The sequence below is a fragment of the Rattus norvegicus genome, chromosome 5 (assembly GCF_021556685.1).
Source record: "Rattus norvegicus strain SHRSP/BbbUtx chromosome 5, alternate assembly SHRSP_T2T, whole genome shotgun sequence".
NCBI lineage: Eukaryota > Metazoa > Chordata > Mammalia > Rodentia > Muridae > Rattus > Rattus norvegicus.
Genome location: NC_141538.1, coordinates 76,727,259 through 76,748,204, shown reverse-complemented (window position 1 = coordinate 76,748,204; position 20,946 = coordinate 76,727,259). Strand labels below are relative to the sequence as shown.

The 20,946-nt window shown below is 45.1% G+C and overlaps 1 protein-coding gene across 4 annotated transcripts in view; it reads left to right on the top strand.

The window, feature by feature from the left end:
- Ctnnal1 (catenin alpha-like 1) overlaps positions 1-20,946 on the top strand; it is a 67,232-nt gene that overhangs the window by 30,322 nt on the left and 15,964 nt on the right. For 3 of the 4 annotated variants that reach the window (NM_001106649.1, XM_087547922.1, XM_087547923.1), the window contains 7 exon segments: positions 4,418-4,605; positions 7,646-7,765; positions 10,002-10,091; positions 11,147-11,317; positions 13,769-13,969; positions 15,723-15,809; positions 19,089-19,247. In NM_001106649.1, the coding sequence (NP_001100119.1) occupies positions 4,418-4,605; positions 7,646-7,765; positions 10,002-10,091; positions 11,147-11,317; positions 13,769-13,969; positions 15,723-15,809; positions 19,089-19,247 (1,016 nt within the window). 4 annotated transcript variants of the gene reach the window in all.

Here is a 20,946-nt window from a genome sequence, read left to right as displayed (position 1 = left end):
GGAAAAGAACAGCATGAGGGCCTACAGTCCCTTAGCCTTGTCACCCTGTGCTTAGTGTGGAGGCAAAGGGAGCAGGCATGAGCAGACAGCTCAAGCCAAGGACCAGGCAGGTCCCCTCCAGTGGCAGGAGCCTCACACACTATCTCTTCTAAACCGTCAGAAGTGCTCTTTCACTCCATGAGGATCCGAACCCCAACCCAACCGTGAGCCTCCTGAAGTTGCACATAAGTGGGACGTTTCACCCAACACGTGACATGAGTCACTCTTGAAGGTCTTTTGGCTCACTCAGCCCTTAATGGCCTCTTTTTCCTGGGCAGTTTGCGTATGCTTGAGGGGAAGAATACGAAGCAGTGATCAAGACCTAGCAAGTGCTTCAGGTTAACTGTTAGATTCCAGTCCGACCTCCTTCACCAGGCAGGGAGACACTGGGCAGGGCATGTCCTCGTGGGAGCCTGGGGCTATTCTTATTTGCAGAGCATTGTTATATGATGTACGTGTTCTCTGGCATGAATATGTGTTTAGCAAGTTTTCATGTCATGATTCTTACATCTTAGTCTCTCTCGATGACTACCCTGTCGAGATTTTTTTTTCAATATGGCAGCTCAGTATTTTTGTTAGAGTGTGTCTTAGTTAGGGTTTCCATTGCTGTGAACAGACACCATGACCAAAGCAAGTCTTATAAAGGACAACATTTAATTGGGGTTGGCTTACAGTTTCGGAGGTACAGTCCATCATCATCATCATCATCATCATCATCATCATCATCATCATCATCATCATGGTGGGAGCATGGCGTTCAGTAGGTTGATGCTGGAGGAGCTAAGAGTTCTACATCTTAATCTGAAGGTAGTCAGCCAGGAGAAGACTGTCTCACAGTGTGGAGGAGGGTGTCAAGGCCCACCCTCACAGTGACACACCTACTCCAACAAGGCCACACTCCTAACAGTGTCACTCCCGGGGCCAAGCATATTCAAGCCACCACAGAGTGTCTGAGTGTTCCCTCTAAGGGACTACACTGGCTCATCGCATGTAACAAAAGGATACACCAACCTGTAAGCTTTGTGCCTTTTGGGGGAATTCTTAGCAGTCTACACTTGGAGTGGCTGTGGTGGGGAGGAGACACCCGGTCCTGCTCTGCAGTGAATGCCCAGGGTTCAGTCAGAAAAAGAATGGTGGAGCTTGCTGTCTGCACAGGCTCCTCTGCAGAGCCCATGGTGGCCGAGAGTGATAGGAAACGGACATTTTCCTCAGGAACAAAGGAAGCATCTTTTCTTCAGCTACTGCTACTAAAACACGCACTCAGCCATTTCCTCTGCTCTTTCCACCACAGTAAGGGTTAGTTCTGTGCACATCTGTCCTCTGCCATAAAAGTTTTGTGACACAAACATTTCCACTGCTGGGCAGCAAGTTAACCTCTAGGCAGCAGAGGGCCGCAAACAGGAGTCAGGAAGTGGCTCCCTGGGCACTCTGGGTCTGCACATGGAATGATTTGGGTGAAGGTGTCTGGGCCTTTGTTATCTGCAGGCTTCACTTCCTGCTTGACTGTTCGTCACCACATGGATCTCTTTGTATTAAGGCTGACCGTGCCCTGATTTCCCTCAGAGAGACAGGAAACAAGATGATAGTCTCAGCTTTAAAAAATTCATTGTGTGTGTGTGTGTGTGTGTGTGTGTGTGTGTGTGTGTGTGTGCGCGCGTGCGCGCGCGCGCAGGTTAGAGGACAACTCTTGGGAGTGAATTTGATTGCTTAATTTCAGAAGTGGAATACCTTCTCTTCAGCCTATAGTCTTAGGGTGATGTAAGAGGACAGTTGGCAGATGTGGGTACCTGTGGGCAGAGCTGTTGGTATTCTGTCTAAGCTCCATCCCCACAGCTACCTGGCAACAGCCAGGATGCTCCGCCCCACAGTTGCCTGGCAACAGCCAAGTATGCCTGACTATAAAGGGGTTGCTTGCCCCCTCCTCCCTCTCTCGCTCTTTGCTCTCTTCTCTTCCCTGCTTGTCCCCTTTGTTCCTTCTCTCCCCATTTCCCTCCCCCTCTTCCCTCCACATGCCCATGGCTGGCCTTTCCTCTCCTCTTCTACTCTTCTTCTCTCAGTAAACCTCTCCACATGGAACCATGTTGGCTTGGTGTGGTCTGTCTGGACTCGAGCCGAGATTTAAACCCCAATAAGAGCTCTTAGGGAGCCATCTTGAGGCTACCATAAACTTTATTTATTGGTAAAGCATCAGTTATCCATATTTAATGGCCTGTGTTTTGTGTGTACCTGCCTGTATCATTTTAAATCTCTGCTGTCTGAAACTAAGTCTGTCATTTCCTTTCTGAGTCTGATACTTTCTAAATGATTTGGTTTACAATTTTGAACTTTTCTTTCTCCCTATCATCGATCAGATGCTAATTTTGTATTTTCTTTCCTCACTGTCTCCCAAATCACTTTCTTTTCATATTCCTATGGCTGCTGTCTGTGACTTGACCCCCATCTCCCCATGCATTAACAGCTGCCCTGCTCTAAGTCTGTCTTTGTATGACTTACATGTTCCCAGCGACTGGCCCTTCTAAATAAAATTGACTATTTTGCCTCCTGTGGTTCAGCTGAAAAGATTCTCATACTTTATACCTTAGATTTTTATGTTAATGGACAAAACATTTGTATGTATATTATAAAATTAACCACTCGGGAGGCAGAGGCAGGTGGATCTCTGAGTTTGAGGCCAGCCTTGTCTACAGACTGACTTCTAGAACAGCCAGGATACACAGAGAAGCCTGTCTCGGAAAACCCAAAAATAAAGTAAAATTAAACAATAGACCTTTCGCGAGAAACTCAGTCATTAGACATACATATTTTTAGGACCTCCAAATTATCTTAAACAAAATTATTTTAAAAGCCTTATTAACTGTAGTAGGAAGGAGTTTTAGAAAACATTTACAATAAAACACAGTGACCAAGGCAACTGATGGAAGAGTTAGAGCTTGACCTTGGTGGACCGAGGGCGTGGCAGGGAACTGGGGAGAATGTCAGGAAGGAACCGGAGAGAATGAGCTAGTAACAGGGAAGTCTTTTAACCCTCGGAGACCACCTACAGAGACACAACTCCTCCAACAAGGCCACATGCACACCTCCCAGACTGGGGAGCACGTGTTCAATGCTGGAGACTGTAGGGACTGTCTTTCAAACGGCACACAACGCTTGGCCTCACTTCCAGAAGAGCAGCTATTTGTATAGCTCTGATAATTATTATTATTCTAGAATTGATTTTGGAGGAAAGAGTTTTTAAGAGGGTTGAAAATCTGTGTCCTAGAATGGTCTTCCCTGGGGACCAAAAGAGGAGTAAGTGTCTGAAGCCGGAGAGAGGGCTCAGTGGTTAAGAGCTCAGGTTGTTCTTCCAGCATCTGATGCTGGTTCACAACCATCAGTAACTCTGGTTCTAGGAAGTCTGAGTGGTATACAATAGACATACGTATAGACAAAATATCCTTACACATAAAAAATAAAAATAAATATATGAATCTTTAAAAAAACCTAAGCTGCCCATGGTGTTGCACACCTTTAACCCTAACACTTGGAAGCAGTGAGTTTGAGACCAGTCTGGCTTACACAGCAAGTTTTAGGCCAGCCATGAGACTTGGCTGTATAGTGCCATGGCTGCATAGTGCTGAGACCCTGTCTTTTTTTTTTTTTTTTTTTTTTTGGTTCTTTTTTTCGGAGCTGGGGACCGAACCCAGGGCCTTGCGCTTCCTAGGTAAGCGCTCTACCACTGAGCTAAATCCCCAGCCCCAGAGACCCTGTCTTAAAACAGAACAGAACTAAACACGACCAAGCATCACTAACCAGCCTGAAGGTCAGCCAGGGTTGGAACCCAAACCTCTCCAGGCAGATCTGCAGACGGATTTCTTAAGTATCTATAGTTGTTCTTCCAGTCCCACCTCCCTCTATTGAAGATGTTAACCCTTGGGCCTAAAGCTCTGTCTCTATTTGGAAGTCCCTCCAGACCCAAGCTTCTTCAGGTGGTGGTGATTGACACCACTCCCTCCCTCCCTCCCTCTCTCCTTCCCTCCCTCTGCTTCCCCAACCCCCACACCAAGGTTTGGGCCACTGAGTCCTGCTCACTGCTCTGGATTTAGGGCTTTGGTTCTCAGCTGCCGGGCTTTCCTTTTGCCTTGCAGAGAGGCAGCCTTTCGATTTGTGTTTGGCTAAACTACTAGAAAGGCAAATTGTATTTTTGACTGGGTGGAAGTTTGCCATGGTTCTGAGTGTACTTTTTTGTTTGTTTTATTTTGCTAAAAAGCAACCTAGGATCCATCTGAGGTGGAGCTGCTTCATGTTCTTGTTCCCCGTGTTAAATACATGGGAAGGAGAGAAAAGTCTGTCTCTTATTTAAGTTTCCATTGCCAACATAATATTCCCTTTTTCTTTTTAGGAGAAACAATCGCCTCCCTCACAGATGTGACCAAATGGAACCATTTGGAGTCAGATGGTCAGGTCACAATTCTGACAGACAAAACAGGAGTCGTGCAGGCGGCCAGACTGCTGCTCTCCTCAGTGACAAAAGTGTTGCTGCTGGCAGATCAGGTAGTCATCAAGCAAATAGTGACATCGAGAAACAAGGTACGCACTTGTGGCTGTGTTGTCTCAGGTGGTTCAGAATCCTTGTTGAGGTGGAATCCAGGTAATTTGGCAAGGTTTTTTAACTATTTATAGCACCTGTTGCCTAGAGTTTAAAATGGTGTCTTTTCTACACCTACTACCTCCAATTTTCTGAGCCTAAGCTTTTATTTATTTCCATTTTAAAAACTATTATTATTATTTATTATCATCATTATTTTCTGTATATGACTTTGCCTGCATGTAAGCCTGTATATCATGTGCATGCCTGGTGCTCACAGAGGTCAGAAGAGGGTGTCAGATCTGCCGAAACTGGAGTTAGAGATGGTTGTGAGCTGCCTGCCGTGTGGGTTCTGGAAATGAGATGTGGATCTTCAGGAATAGCAGCAGTCAGTGCCCTTAACCACTGAGCCACCTCTCTAGCCCCAGGCCTAAACTTTTAAATGCAAGTAATGTTTCTCATTTAATAGCAACAATAAAAATCTTGTTGAGGCTTACTGCCAAAACCCTTTAATGTGTGCAATTTGGAGAGAAAAGCTAAGCCGATGTTGTATGTGGTAGAGACCTGGCTGAGAAGTAGCCTTCAGTCTTTTTCCTTTCATTTAAGTCAGAGAGTTATGATTTAAAAGCTAAAAACAAATGTAACTCATCTGGTCTCTGTCTGTTCCCCAGTTGAGAGAATGTTTGCCTTGCATGTACTAAGCCATGGGTTCAATCATCAGCACCATATATAGAAAGTAGAGGCAGGATGATCCAGGAGATCAAGGCCAGCCTCGGCTACATAAAGTTTGAAAGCAGCCTAGGCTACATGAGACCCTATCTTTTAAAAAAGATATTGTCTGAAGCTGTAATTATCCACAGCTACAAAGTTTCTGTATGTAGACTCCTTAAGTACTTCTGAAGAATTGCAAAATTTAAGAATGGAACTTAAACTCTTCCCCTCCGGTAGAGAGTGGCTGTGCCCTGGATCATTGGGAACCAAGGGCCATTGCTTTCTGTGGATAATCCCCTAGGTAAGGAGGAAGGCAATCAGATCAGCTAGGGCAGAGATGCATTCTCTATGTAGGATCTGACGCTAGCCCTACTGATACCCTCCTCTCAGTGAATGTGGAGTGATCCAAAGAGTAAAAGTTTAAAGAGAAAAAGAAGTGGAGAGAATGACAGAGGAAAGAAAGACGCCTGAGGGGGAGGCTTGCTTGGTGCGCAGTCTTTCTTATCTGTGGAAACTGCTTGTGTTTCCTGTGCTGCCTGGGCAGGTTAGCAGGCCAAGTGCCCTCCATAGCCTCATTAACAATGAGCAAACACAGGATATCTGTGTTTTTCTAACCTATCTTGGTCTGACCAAAACTCAGTGGTTATTTAGAAAAAACAGTCAGAAAATATTTCACATTCATTTACTGTTTCTTATGTCAAGGGCACAGCATTTTCTGATGGCTGTACTGAGCGTAGGTCCATGTTCTGTTCCCTCCTCACTGTCTGAAGCTTCTTGGCAGGTGTTTAGTCTAAATAGCAGCTCCTGACTGATGAGAACAGTTTTTCAACTGTGAATCTTAACCTCCTCCCGCTCCCGATTCCTCACTCTGCAGACTACCTCCCTTCCACTTTCTTCCATACCGGGGTGCCTCTAATTCTGGTTCAATGACCTGTACGGTTTCTGGTTTGTTTGTTTATGTTGTTTTGAGTTTTTGGTTTTGTTTTTTCTCTTCACTGCCTTCTTAGTTCTTATTATTACCTTCGTCAACTTTCTGTTGCTATGATACAATGCCCCAGGCTAGGTACTTTATAAAGAAAAGAGATTTATTTAGTTTGCCTCATCTCTTCAGCCTCTGACTCATCAGAGAGGTGAGTTCCAGGTTTAAGACCCCTGCCTCAGAAAATATAGAGGGGACAGATCACTGAATATATCTAAAGCCAGGCTCTGTTCCCCACATAAGTGTTCACACATACACCTGCACACACGTTTGTCCTCACACATGTACTTCAAATGAAAAAGTTCAAGGTCATCCTGTTTCATAGGGAGTGTGTGGTCAGCCTAGACTAGGGACGGTGTGGCAAAACACAAAACAAACAAACGAAACCCTAAATACACAGAGGGGGATCTCAGTCATGAAGTGACCAATACGAAGAGGGAAAGAATGAACAGAGCTGTCTCTGCTCAGATGTGGCTTTGATGGTGTCCCCAGGTCCCTCTGCTGGGAGCTTGGGTCCCTGTGTATTCCGGAGAGAATTGGTAGAGTCTGTTAAAAGGCAGATAAGTCACTGAAGGCATTCTCTTCAGAGGTGATTAGTACAGCCTTCCCAGAGTCTCCTAAAGAGTTACTGTTATTAAAAGGTAAGACTGATCTTGGGGACAGGAAGGGGAGTTGTCACTCTCGTGCATGTAATCTCTACTCTTGAGAGACTGTAACAGGAAGATCGTCAAGAGTTCAGAATCAGACTAAGGGGCTGTGTAGAGAGTCTCAGGCCAGCCTGACACATTGAGAGATCCTGCAAAACCCAGAATCTACCTCTAGTCAGACATGTTCTTGTCTCCTCTTTTAAAGGTTAATCCAATAGGGGAGGTCAGGGTCCTGCCTGGTTCACCCCAATAGTAGTTTTCCCTTTTCAGAACTCCTTGCCCCTGATGCTGTCCCTACAGCAGAGTTTTAGCTGCTTCTCTGCTTCTTCTGCCCTTTCTTTTCCCTGCCTTTTTCTTGCAAATGGTTTCTAGCTCCCCAAGCCCTATTTAGTCATTAAGATTTTCTTCTTCCTTTGAATTTATAAACAAACCCACACCTCTCTATCCTAAAACCAAGTCAATTCTCTAAATGGGTCTAAGCTTTGAACCAGCTGGGATGAATGTCTCAGCAGCCCTTGTCTGGCGTGTGTGTGTGTGTGTGTGTGTGTGTGTGTGTGTGTGTGTGTGTGTGTGTTTGTTTTCTCTGCTTCCCTGTTTCCCATGGAATTCTGAGCCTCTCCTGTTTCCCGTCACTCTGTTCAACTCTGGAAGTCTCAATCTCTTTCTTGTTTGTCGCCCAACAATAAAATATTTTCTGTTTTGCAGGTTCTTGCAACCATGGAAAGGCTAGAGAGAGTAAACAGCTTTCAGGAGTTTGTTCAGATATTCAGCCAGTTTGGAAACGAAATGGTGGAGTTTGCATACCTAACGGGAGACAGACAAAATGTATGTACAAAATGTATTACTTATCACCTTGAGACATCTTCACATAAGCTCAGGCCTTTTATTAGGTGGAAATGTGATCTTTTAATCAGTGAGCCAACTTCTTCATTCACGACATCTAAGAACACGCGGCGTTGCTCCATTTGCATTGGCTGTGTTATGTTAGGCATTTAATATACATGATTGATCTTAATATTCAATGCAGCCCTACAAATTGGGTGTTGTTGGTGGTGTTTTTCTTTTTAATGTAAGAAAACTGAGCCTGAGGTGAAGGGATTTTTTTCTAAGGCGCTCTGCTAACGGATGGAGTTTGGATAAGTTTATTCCTGAAGCCTGTCATTCTTCAACCGCAACTTGATGTCTGATCTTTGGAACCTACTTCCTAATTCAGAGCAACACTTCTAAGTCTGAGGAGGAGGACAACCACAGGTTGTCCAGAATAGGCTTTTTCCAGTTGGGGTGTTTGCTTATGAACCCATCAGGTCTGACCTGTGGTACTGAGATGCCTCAGGGAGCTTTCCTGGCTGCAGCTGCAGTTGGGAGATGGACATGGGCCTGGGACTAGTATTTGTTTCTTAACAAACTGAGTGTAAAAGTGCTTACCTGAATTTAATCTCCAGGGTTTACATGGTGGAAGGGAATGACTGACTCCTGTGCATGTGCATACGTGTGCATGCATGTGCGCATACATGGATACACACAGACAGACATACACACATACATATGTGCACTTGTGCATAGAAACAACAAAGGAATGTAATACAGATTTTAGAATCCACCTGTGTGGCACCTTGTCTGTGCTCTGTTCTGAAGCCATTGTTCTTGAACACTTTGTTTCACTTCTTTTTCTTTTTCTCTCACCATCCTCTCTCTTCATCCCCTCCACTCTTCCCCTATAAAGATTACTAGAATAATGTATTTTTATGACAGTTTATCATCTGACCTTTTCTGGATCACTTGGCTAGTGTAGTGTGACTCAGATTCCAAAGCCTCTTTGGCTGTGTTTCCTGCTGGCCACACAACTGGAAAACTTCCACTGTTTTTTTGATTTGTAGTTAGAAATCTGGTATGGAGCCAGGATGGTGGCTCACTCATGTAATCCTACCCTTTGGGATTCTTTTCCTTCTCCTCCTCCTTCTCTTCCTCCTCCTCTCCTTCCTCCTCCTATTTCTCCTCCTCCTTCTCTTCCTCTTCTTCTTCCTTCTTAAATGGAAGGAAGTTGTTTGTTTGTTTATCTATCTATTTATTTATTTTGAGACAGGATTTCTCTATGTAGTTTTGGCTGTCCTGGAACTTGCTATGTAGTAGACCAGGCTGGCCTTGAACCCATAAGCATCTGCCTCCTTCTGCCTCTCAAGTGGTGGGAAGATGTGGGCCACCTCTCCCCTGCTTAGCTCTTGAGATACTAGGGCAGGAGGATCACTATGAGTTTAAGGTCAAGCTACACAGCCTAGTGACTTTCAGGGTAGCCTGTGCTACACGGTAAGACAGTACCTCAAAGATCAAAAAAGAAAATAAAATTGATCTGGAGAATATTGGTATAGGAATATTTCTACCAAGTCCATTAAGACTATGGTTGAATCTTTTAAAACTTGTTCACTTTGGCTGAAGAGTAGCCCTGGCTGGCCTGGAACTGACTGTGTAGGCCAGGCTATCTTTAAACTCATAGAGATCCTTCTGCTTCCCTAGTGCTGGGATTAAAGGCATGTATCACCATACCTGGCAGAAGTACCTGTTAAATTTAACCCATCAGATATTGGGTAGCAGTTATTTTCCCTCTGGAGGGTTTGGTAACTGCTTTGCCTGGCTCAAGATTTTTTTAGTATTTGCATCAAGAGTCCAAGCCCTTTCTTTCTTAATTTGGTCAGAATACTGAAAATAGCCATCAGCTAGCTTCTTTCTTCATACCCAGCAGATTCTCATAACTTATTTACTGGACGTTGGCGATACAGCAGTACATACCCCAAAGCCTCTGCCCCCTGGAGCCTCTGTTTTAGAGGGTGTGGGAGGAGGCAGACAGTAACACAGACACGTGGACTGCAGGTCACTGACCTCAGAGAGTGAAACCGTGGGTGAAGGGTGTGACTGTTTTCACCAAAGCACAACGGTTCAGGAAACATTCTCAACTCTTCTGAACTATGTGACTGACTGTTTGAACATTATTATTGATGAGTGAATGGCTTTTCAAAAGATCGAGTTGCTTGTATGATCTTAGACTTTGATGTGATTTCATCTCTAGGATTTGAAAGATGAGAAGAAAAAGGCCAGAATGGCTGTGGCGAGGGCAGTGCTTGAGAAGGGCACAATGATGCTCCTCACAGCCTCAAAGGTAAGAGCCTTTGTGTCACCCACGTCAGTCAGTGATGAGAAAAAGCTGAGGAGCGCATCCGGTGCCAGAGGTTTACAGTTTTGTTTCCTCTGTTCTTTGTCTTATGCTGAGGGCCGAGCTCAGTCCCTGGTGCCTGCTAAGCATGCACTCTGCCAGTGAGCTCACCCCGGCCCTCTTTGGTATTTTTGAAGAGATGAAAATGGTAACTTAGAACGGAGTGGAATCTGTTACTGTGATCACGGATGCTGGCCTTCCTTCCCCAGCTCCTGAATCTGAGCCGCTTTGATTCTGCAGCTAAGCTGAAGAGAGTGGATGGAGTGCTGTGAACAGAGCTGCCAGGCACAGCCACTCTCCGCAGGCTTTGGCAGGCCACATGATCTAGTAAGAGCTGGGCAAGGCAGGATTGGTCAGGCAGAAGCGGCGGAATGTGCAGAACACAGCCTCCATTGCTTTCTTCCATGGTCTCACGGCCGCTCCCTCTATTTCTACTTTAATAAGACGGTGGGCCAGGAGTGCGTGTTTCTAAGCAGTTCAGGGACCAGCAGGTAAATGGTTCCACGCCAGTTTGTAGAGAATTGCTTCTTCTGCAAGTATTTACTGATGTGCTGGGATTAGCAAAGCCACAAAAGCAGAGGCAGAACGTTCCGATCTAGAACCTGGAGTAGGTCTTTATTTACACCATGCTTTAAAAGTGAAGGATTCAGTCACTGTCATCTGGCACCTTGTTCAGTCCCCCCAGTCCTTTCTGGTTCTTGCTTGTGTGAGGCAGTGCTGTATACGACAGTTTTAGTCGTCAGGTCTTCCCATCCCTGTGATCAAGATGAATGTACTGTGGGTGTTTGAAGATGAGCTTTTCTCTCTGGTCTCTCACTTAACCTTCCTGTCACTTTTTACTCATCCTGCTTCCACACTAGTGAGGAGAGGCTGCGGGGAGCCAGGGGCCCAGGAGACTTGGGTAAAGAACCATTTTTATTAGCATGGCATGTTCTCTGTACAGTTTTTAATGTGTTATGGTACGAGTTGTTATTAAAATAAAAACCTCAACTGTTCTGAAGACGTGTCTCAGGCACCCCAGCTGTGAGTCAGCCCATAAAAACAAAGAAGGAGTGTTTGATCGGATGAGAGCAGCCCTGGAGAAGGTCATCGAGATCGTGACTGACTGCAGACTCAACAGAGACACCGACAGCTCATCTGTCAGCATTTTTACTGGTATTAAAGAGTTGAAGGTAGGAATAAGAGTAGGTTTGCCTGTTTTCCTTTCTCACTTAAGAGAGCATCATTATGTATAGGGTCCATATTTTGTGTAATGATTTAGAGTGGTTCATCTCAGAGCTGGAAAGATGGTTGGTTCAGTGGTTGAGAGTGCTGGATGCTTTCAAAGAGAACCAAAGTTAGGTTCCTGGTACCTGTGTCAGTTAGCTCACAACTGCATGTATCTCCAGGGAATCTGACACACTCTTTTTTTTTTTATTTAAAGATTTAACACACACACACACACACACACACACACACACACACACACACCCCGTCACTGTCTTCAGACACCAGAGGAGGCATCAGATCCCATTGTTGTGGTTGTGAGCCACCATGTGGTGGCTAGGATTTGAACTCAGGACCTCTGGAAGAGCTCTTAACCACTGAGCCATCTCTCTAGCACCTGACACACGCTTTTAGCTTCCCTGGTACCCATACTCATGTATACTCCTCCTCCCTCCCCCATCTCGTACCATACACATAATTAAAAAAAAATTAGAGTAGCACGTCCCAGAAAGCAATACATCTTAAGGGGTGGAAGGATGGCTCAGTGGTTGAGAGCATGGCTGCTCTTACAGAGCATTTGCTATCACCAACCTAGCAGCTCCCAGCAGCTCCAGAGCATCTGATGGCCCATTCTGGCCTCCACAGGCACCAGGCATGCATGTGGCACACATATGCACCTGCAGGCAAATCACTTACATACATTTAAAAAAAAAAAAAATCCATGTAATGCCACTCTGTGGAAACCTAACAGTGAGCAATACGGGCTCAGGGTTGTGTTGACAGACAACACAAGTCTCTGTTTATCTCCGCAGCCCTGTACAGCTGTTGGCTTGGATAGACTCCTCCATGCAGAGCCATCTGTGGTGATCACAAGCAGCGTACAGTCCTGCTGGGACCCCTGCTCTTCCTGTCTGATAGGGTCCAGACATTGAGGCTGTAGCAGTAACAGCAGCAGGTCCAGCTCTAAAGTAAATTCTCCTAACATTTGGAGTGCCCACTCTGTGCCAGTTCAGTGCGAGTGCTTTCAGAGCGTGGACTCCAGGAATCCTCACACGTGCTGTTGCCAGCCTCTTCAGGGTGCTGTTAGGAGTTACAGATGAGGTGGACTTGCTGCCTCAGTACCAGAGCTGAGATTTGATGCCAGGAAGTCTGACTTCTCATCAGGAGGGCCCTACGACATTATCTAGAACAGTGCCCTGGTTTTCAAGATGGGGAAACCCGAGGCCCTGCAAAGTTACCTAACCTACTATGCTAAGGGTTACACACCCATTAAAAAGCAGGGCTGAGATGGGTGTCATATTCTTTGTCTCACTGCACCGTGACCTTGTATGAAGGCTGAGGTCAGAAGAGGGAGTGAAAGAGAGCAATGGGGGGAATTGTTCTCTCTGCTGACCATTGACTGAGGAGGCGCTCACACCATGGGCCAGCCATGTTGTTCAGGCTGATCTCAAACTGCAATCTTCCTGCCTTAGCCTTATGACTGCTGGCATTTCAGGCATGGAACACTATGGCTGCCTTCATACCAGTTTCTCTTTATGGAGAAAAAAATCTGTAGAGAAAAATTTAATACTTTCTTCAGGTCTTCACTTATTGTGAATAAGTGGATATGTCTATGTAAACATAGCCTTTTGATAGCCTTAAAAAGACCAGTGTAACTTCATTAACTTGCTGTTTAAACACACACACACACACACACACACACACACATCACACACCACACCACACACATACACACACACCCACACCACACACACACACACACACACCACACACAGACATCACACACCACACACCACACCACACACACACACACACACACACACCACACACACACACACACACACACACACATCACACACACACACACACATCACACACCACACACCACACCACACACAGGGTCTAAAACAAAACTAAAAATCAATAACATAAATGATGTGAATTGCATATGATTAACTTAGGTTTCAATTATTTCAATCCTCAGTCACCATTGTCTGTTTCCTATTATCCATGTCATTTAAAAAGATTTTATTATTACATTCAGTGCAGCGTCCCACTTGAGCGCAAACCTCCTTGGGATTTTGCCTGGGCAGTTCTTTAGCTGCAGATACTTCACCTGGAGGCTGGTTTGTTCTTTGTATTCAACTCTATACACTGGTGCTTTTCCTGCCTTAGTGTTCTCTGATCTCCTGGGAAGGTCATTATATTAACAGCTCTTGAAACAAGGCCTTGCATAGCCATTGATGACTCCTGCACATAGTGCCCTCCCAGGTGACTGGAGATTACAGTGACCATTGGATGCCGGCTGCAATCTTCCTAAGCCTGGAAAAGGATTCGCCAGCACATCTGAGGTCACTGATAGAACTTGTAGCCCGTTTTAGGGATACTTACATGGATGTGTGTCCCTTTGTGCTCAGTTGAATATGGAAGCTCTTCGGGAGAATGTTTACTTCGAGTCCAAGGAGAACCTTTCTGCCGCATTGGAGGTCATCTTGGAGCGTGTGGAGGACTTCACCGATTCTGCCTACACCAGCCATGAGCACAGGGAACGCATCTTGGAACTGTCTGCGCAGGCGAGGACAGAAGTGCAGCAGTTCATTTCCGTGTGGATGCAAGCTGTAAGAACTGTGCTCATTAGAGTAAATCTTAGGCAGTCGCTTTTCACCTAATGGTTAGAGATGTGGAAGGACTATGAATTTGGTCGGTCATGACATGCATGCCTTATCCCTTTACACCATTCCAGTGGGCAAAACTCTGGTTTCCCTCAGCTCACAGCACATGCTGTGTTCAGGCTGCTGATTCTCCTCTTGGCCAGACTGTGCCATCACCATCTATAGTTTCCCTGTTTTCCCCATTCTTCTGCCAAGCTCGCCTCTGAGCAATTCCTCCCCCAAATGCTCCTTTACTGTGGAGAGCAGAGGAGTGAAGCTTTTGGAGGTCCCTGAGACATGAGTTTGCTGCTGGTGCCATTCTGCTGTGCACTGTGTCTAACTCCGAGCACAGCTGGTTTACAGACTTGTTTTAGAATGCCCAGTGAGGTCTAGATGCAATGAAAACCAGGGTAGACCTGGCTGATGGTAGAAATCCAACACTCTCAAACAGACTTCTGGACTACAGCAGCCAGCAGCCACTTAAGAGGCCTGGGCAGCGTACTTTCAACGTGGGAGGCTGTTCAAGCAGGGTGGGTAAAAACTATAGGTGCTACAACACAGAAAGTTTGTCTCAGGTCTTACAGCAGTAGATTGCAAAGAGGAGACTGGGGGGACAAAGGCCTAAGGCATGTTCTGGCAGCTTATATAAAGAGTAGAGAGAAGTCATAGGTTTGGGATATTTCCCTGGCGTTCCTACAGTACACATTGTCTGGGAGTCTTGCCCTAATGGAATGGTGTGAGAGTCGGGAGCTGTGCTCTACCCTTGAACTGTGTATGTGCCATGTAGTATGAAGAGGAGGTTGCTTCAATGATGGGTCCTACGCTCAACATTGGATACTGAGTTTCTTGTGATGAAATACTCAGGTTGGAGATGTCATTTTATTACTACCAGCTCCACATCTAACGCACTTCACACATTTCAAAGCACTTGGCCCTCAACCTCTGTGCTCTAGAAGTGCTCTCCACTATTTTTTCTTACAGTTGTAACTGAATGCTTTTCTCCTGCCAGGTACCAGAATCCACCATGACTTTACAGTATAGAAACATTTGGGAGAGGGTGGGACAAGGACACAAAGAAAGTGTCTTAAGTTTCTTGATAGATCCCATGCTAGGGGCACTACAGAGAGTGAAGTTAGAATTGGGAAAGGCCTCAAGAAGGCTCCCATAGGCATTGGGATTGACGCTGATCTGCTGGTTGAGAGACTTGAATACTTGTGATTTGCATAGTCTCAGCAGGAAAGGTAGACTTTAAACAAACAAGAACAAAAAACCATAAGTATGTGGTTCTGAGCTGCAATAATTACTTGGAGAAAAAGTTCGAGTAGGAGAGGAAGAGGCCTGACTTAGATTGGGTGACCTGGGGTTCCCTGAGAAGGAAAGGCTCCTGTAGCTCCTTAGAGGAAATAGAATTTTGGTATTCAGCTATACTAAAAACAAAAGGGTGGACATTTAGGCAAAATTAAAGATAATTTGGTTCTGAAAATTCACTTGTTTATAGTTGCTGTGGGAAATACAGTGAAAGAACTAAATTTTATTTTCTACTGTAACCTTAAAAAGGTACATTGAAGAAATACTTCTGCCAGGTCTGGGAATGCAGCACTAGGCCCTATGCGTAGCACCACAAAAGCATTAAAATGCTCTGTAATTTATAGTGGCAATTTGGCTAGGAGTAACAGATTAGAAAAGTAAAGTGATCTACGTGTACCTCTCAAAATTCCAGCAAAGCAGGAAGACAAAGAGCGCGGCCGAGGAGCTGGAACTCACTGTGCTGAAGGTCAGCCACAGCCTGGACGAGCTGAGGAAAGAAGTAAGGAGACTGGCACGGCCTCACGCTGTAGGATACATGTGAATGCTTGGCTTTCCCTGTGAGCATTAGTGTGAGGTCACCGCTCACTAACACTGTCATTCTCGAAGCTCACACAGGAGTAGGCATAGCAGCCTTATTCACAATAGCTGGGAACCTCCTAGATGTCCATCAACAAGGGCCATCATAGGCACCTTAAGGTAGCTCTACCACGTACTGCCCAGCAGCACGCAGTGAGGCGAGTCAGACTCAACGCACACTGAGTGAAGAACCCAGGTACGGAAGAGTGGGCAAGTGTGTGCTTCAACTTAGAAAACAAATTCTAGGCAAGGAAGCTCTAAATCTCACTGACAGCAATCAGATCAGTGGCTTCGTGGGATCAAAAATTTTGAGGTATTTACTGTAAAGGGGCAGAGGTGGCCTTTCTGAAGTCGTGGAGATGTATGAAACAGTGACTGTAGATAGTTCTGACTTTCGTGTCTGTGAAACTCATCAAACTGTACCTTTAAAGTGGGAGCATTTTGGCTATAAATTATGCTTCATTGAAGTGAAAGGTTTTTTTTAATTTTTTAAAATAATTTTTATTATTATCCTTGAATTGAGGAGATTTTCTTGTTCCAGCAGGAAAATGTGTTCATCTGTGACTGACTTGGGCACTCGGAATTGCAAATCCTGAGGTCTCTTCTCTGTCAGGCTTGCTCAGACTGGCTTTATCAGCACTGTTGGGGGACACACTTGTGTGTATGTGTAGTATACGTACTGTTCTCTCTGTGTCCCACAGCTGGGCAGCTGCGTTCTGCCTCTGTGCCAGCAAAGGCGCAATACTTGCTGTCTGGCCCTCTGTGCAGATATCCAAGCCCTGGTTTGTTTTCAGTGAAAGAACATGAAGGTTCTCTCCAGAGTTGGAGTCTCGTTTTCCATGTGGCTGTAGGACTGTCTTATGATCCCCCAGTATCCAGCCCTGCTATGACTTTTATGGTACACAGGGTCTCTTTCCTTTGCCATTCTGTGCTGTGGCTGCTGATACTGATTTCTGCCAGGCTGAGGCACAAAGAGGGAAGATAGGAAGTTGGGGGAGGACAGGTTTCTGAGGCCTGTGCCCTTATGTGTCACAGCTTGGAACCAGTTTTTGTTGATGTTTGTTTTTGGAGATCTGGGAATGGAGCCTTTTGTGTGTTACAGCCCAGTGACAGGCGCGGCCACACTGTGGCTTTGTGCTGACCTTCTCTCTTATGGATGCTTTTTAGAGTTTTTTTTTTCAGAAGTTTTTTGTCCCTTCACCTCAATACCTCAACTCCCATGTCAAACTGTCCCTTCCAGACCCTCCTCAGAAAAACCTCTCCTTGGCCTTATCTCTGCTTTGTTTCTTTGCTTTTGAAGTGGGTCCAAGTCTCAGGAGAGTGAAATTGGATCCTGGGTATTTGTTTCTGCACTGTATGCTGGCGATGTGTTTCATAGTTTAACCAGAGACTGCCAGAGCTATTGAGACCTCCTTTAAGCTCCCTGTTAAATGTAGAAGGCTGTGCTTTCCTGACTGCTGGATTTCCTCATATTAAGACTTAATTAAATGATGAAATGCTGAGCTGTGAGTGCTGTATGAGACCCTTGGCAGAGGGTGACTTCCCTACTGGCTTCGTTTCCTTACCGCAGTCAGCCTTAATCTTTCAATCCAAGGATGTGCAAAGCTGCCCTTAGACATCTCGGGCAGGAACAGAGAATTTGTTCTGGCTTCTTCCTCTTTTGTTGCTAATGTGCTGTCCTCACGACCTTCCTAAGAGCTAGAGGACCTTGGCAAGTCACTCAGCCACTGTGGACAAGTTGCACAAAGACACGGTATTAGATAGTCTCTAAGGCCCTGCTGGCTGAATTAGGTCCTGCAAAATCCTTCCATGACACACAGGAAAGTAGCTTAGTACCTTATGGCTGTGATTATTCTGACTTGGTTGATAAGTGCAGACAGCTCTGTTGTTTATTTTAGACAAAGTCCTGCCCTGTCATTTGAATTGACATCCAGTTCCTTCCATGAGAAAAGAAAACGGATTCATTCTAACAGGCTTAATTCAAAGTCAGGTTTTCTTTAAAGTAATGCTTTTATTAAAACTTACCTTTTTTTAAACAAATTCCAAACTACCTGCCATGTAATTTACAACCTCCCCCATATCCCCACACACATAAGAGACAGAGAGAGAGAAAGGGAGAGGGAAATTGATTTCGAGTTGAGCTGTCCAAAGACAGCTGGCTACTGTGGTTACAGCTGAAAATGAGGCCCACCTGTGACAAACACAGTGCGAGGCCTACGTTACCCTCTACATGCTGTTTCTGTGGGAACCCAGACTGCTTGGAGAGCAGAGTTCTGGAGAACACACCCAGAGTGTTCCCTCCTGAGGGAGGCCCCGGCTCTGGCTTGTCCAGGTGTCACAGCAGTCCTGTTACGTCATAGGTTTTTAATAAGATTTTACCCAGTACCTCATTGGCTCTCATGGTGATGCTTTTTCAGAAATGAATTAAAACGATATTTTTAAATATTGGAAATTAGACTGAGGACCTTGTACACACTGGTGATCTGTTCACCCCAACTGTTGCCCTCTTGTTTTTGTTTCCTTTATTTATTCAATGCTGTCAATTAAATCCAGACCTTGCTATGCCACTGTCCCCTAAAACCTGCTTGATGATATATGTCTCTATTAGATATTCCTTATTCTAGTCTGAACAATAAAGTTTTTTTAACATTGAAATTTAATTTTTTTTTTTTATGTCTGTGGCTGTTTTGCCTTCATGTATATCTAGACACCAAGTGTATGCTTAGTGCTTGAAGAGGCCAGAGAGGGTGTCAGATCCCCTGGGACTGGATTTAGATGATTGTGAGCCCCTATGTGGCTTCTGGGAATCAATCCCAGAACCTCTGGAAGAGCAGACAGCACTTTTCTCAGCTGAGCTATCTCTCCAGTCCTTGAGCAGTAAACTCTTAATTCTGTCCCACTTCTCACCATCTTTGTCGATAGCAGAAGGATGTTCAACAGGAAGGGAAGCTGTGTGGGAGAGGCCTGGCTGGCAGAGTGAAGAGATCTGCTTCTCTTCCACTGAGCGGCCAGGGCTTGTTCTCCACACAGCCAGCTGTTGGGAGGACGAACATGCTTCCCCAGGCCTTCTGTGACCACAGGGGCTGCTCCGTCTCAGCGCCTCGGGGTTCGCTTCTGCAGTTATTGAGGCTCCTCTCGGGTGCTGGGTCATGAACCTTTTTGTTTCCTTTCCTGCTCTGATGCCTTTCACTGTCTTCTTCAGCTCCATTGTACAGCCATGCAGCTGGCAGCCGACCTGTTAAAATTCCATGCCGATCATGTGGTTTTAAAAGCATTAAAAGTTACTGGAGTAGAAGGAAATTTAGAAGCTTTGGCTGAGTATGCCTGTAAACTCTCTGAGCAGAAAGAACAGCTTGTTGAGGTGAGTAATAATAGATTTGCTTATTAAACAGATTGCGGTTCACAGTATGATAGCAAAATTATGAGAATATTAGCATGTTTTTTGACTAACATTTCTGAGCATTACCTTCTCTTCTCTTTGGAATCTGAAAGGTATAACACACACCTACCCTGCTCTGACAATGGTTTGGCCTCTAAAACAAAACAATAAAATGTACTAAAACCATAAAATATGTTTTTAAGTATTCTTTTGTCTTCTCAGAGCAGACTCTGGGGAGCAGTGGAGTAGCATTCTGTCTGAGTCTGGTGAAGTCTCAGCAGGAATGAGGTGAATCTAGGACGCCATGACAAGTGCTCAGCAGGAGAGCGGGTTCAGTGTTGCATGGACAGTTGTGGGGGAGCTAGCGATAACAGAGCCAGGGCAAGTTAATGGGGGAGGCAGAACATGGAAGTCTGTGCACTAGGCATTGATGGCCCTGGGTGACCCAGGAAACATGCAAGGAAAGAACATTCCTTTCCTTTCCACTGGCCAAACACAGCTATGGACGACCCAAGTTAGCCACCCAAGGCAGAAAGCTGAGTGGAGAAGGGAGGAGGACAGTGGGAAGACACATTGTCTCTTCCTGAACCTTTCCCACTCTGCCCCAACCCAGGGAGTCACCTGCCACTTGTATAATTTCATCTGATCTTAACTTATTGAAAATGTTACCATGTATCTGCTAGTTTACAAAAATAAAAAATAAAAAAGAAAGAAAAGAGAAAAACCCTTAATCATGCATGTATGTGTGAGATCAGTCTTGGCCAGCGTGTTTTAGTTAGGGTTTCTATTGTTATGAAGAGACACCATGACCATGACAACTCTTTTTTTTTTTTAAGATTTATTTATTTATTATATATAAGTAAACTGTTGCTGTCTTCAGACACACCAGAAGAGGGCATCAGATCTCATTACAGATGGTTGTAAGCCACCATGTGGTTGCTGGGACTTGAACTCAGGACCTTTGGAAGAGCAGTCAGTGCTCTTAACCACTGAGTCATCTCTCCAGCCCCCATGACAACTCTTATAAGGACATCATTTAATTGGGGGTGGCTTGCAGTTTCAGAGATTCAGTCCATTATCATCATGATGGGAAGCATGGTGGCATGCAGGCAAACATGGTGCTGGGGAAGGAGCTGAGAATTCTACATCTTGATTTGCAGGCAGCAAGAAGAAAATGAAGACTCTGAGACTTCACGGTCTGTCCCCAGAGACACACTTCCTCCAACAAGGCCACACCTTCCAATAGTGCCAGTCTCTGAATCTATGGGGCCATTCATTCAAACTACCACAGAGTGTATACAAATACAGTCTTCTTCTTCTATACCCTGCTCAACAGTCCTAAAGGCCATCGATGCTACTATGGAGCTTGGCTTCCTCTCCCCTCTACACAGTAGCCTGGAAACATTGAGGGAACATTCTCAAATTTCTTCATTTAATAGATTTGCTTCTGCTCTTTGTAGAAACCAAATATATGGCTGAGGGAAACAAACTTTAGGAAACCTATAGCAAACCTTTTAAACTGTAAAACAAAATCAAAATGTTTCCTTTTTAAGTCTCGTGATAATGTTTACTTATTTTCTTGAAAGGAGGCTTTCTGCTTCTTTATAACCAGCCTACCTAACCCATTGCTATCTCAAAGAAGAAAGGTGTGTGCATATATTGATCATGAGGAGAAGTCTCA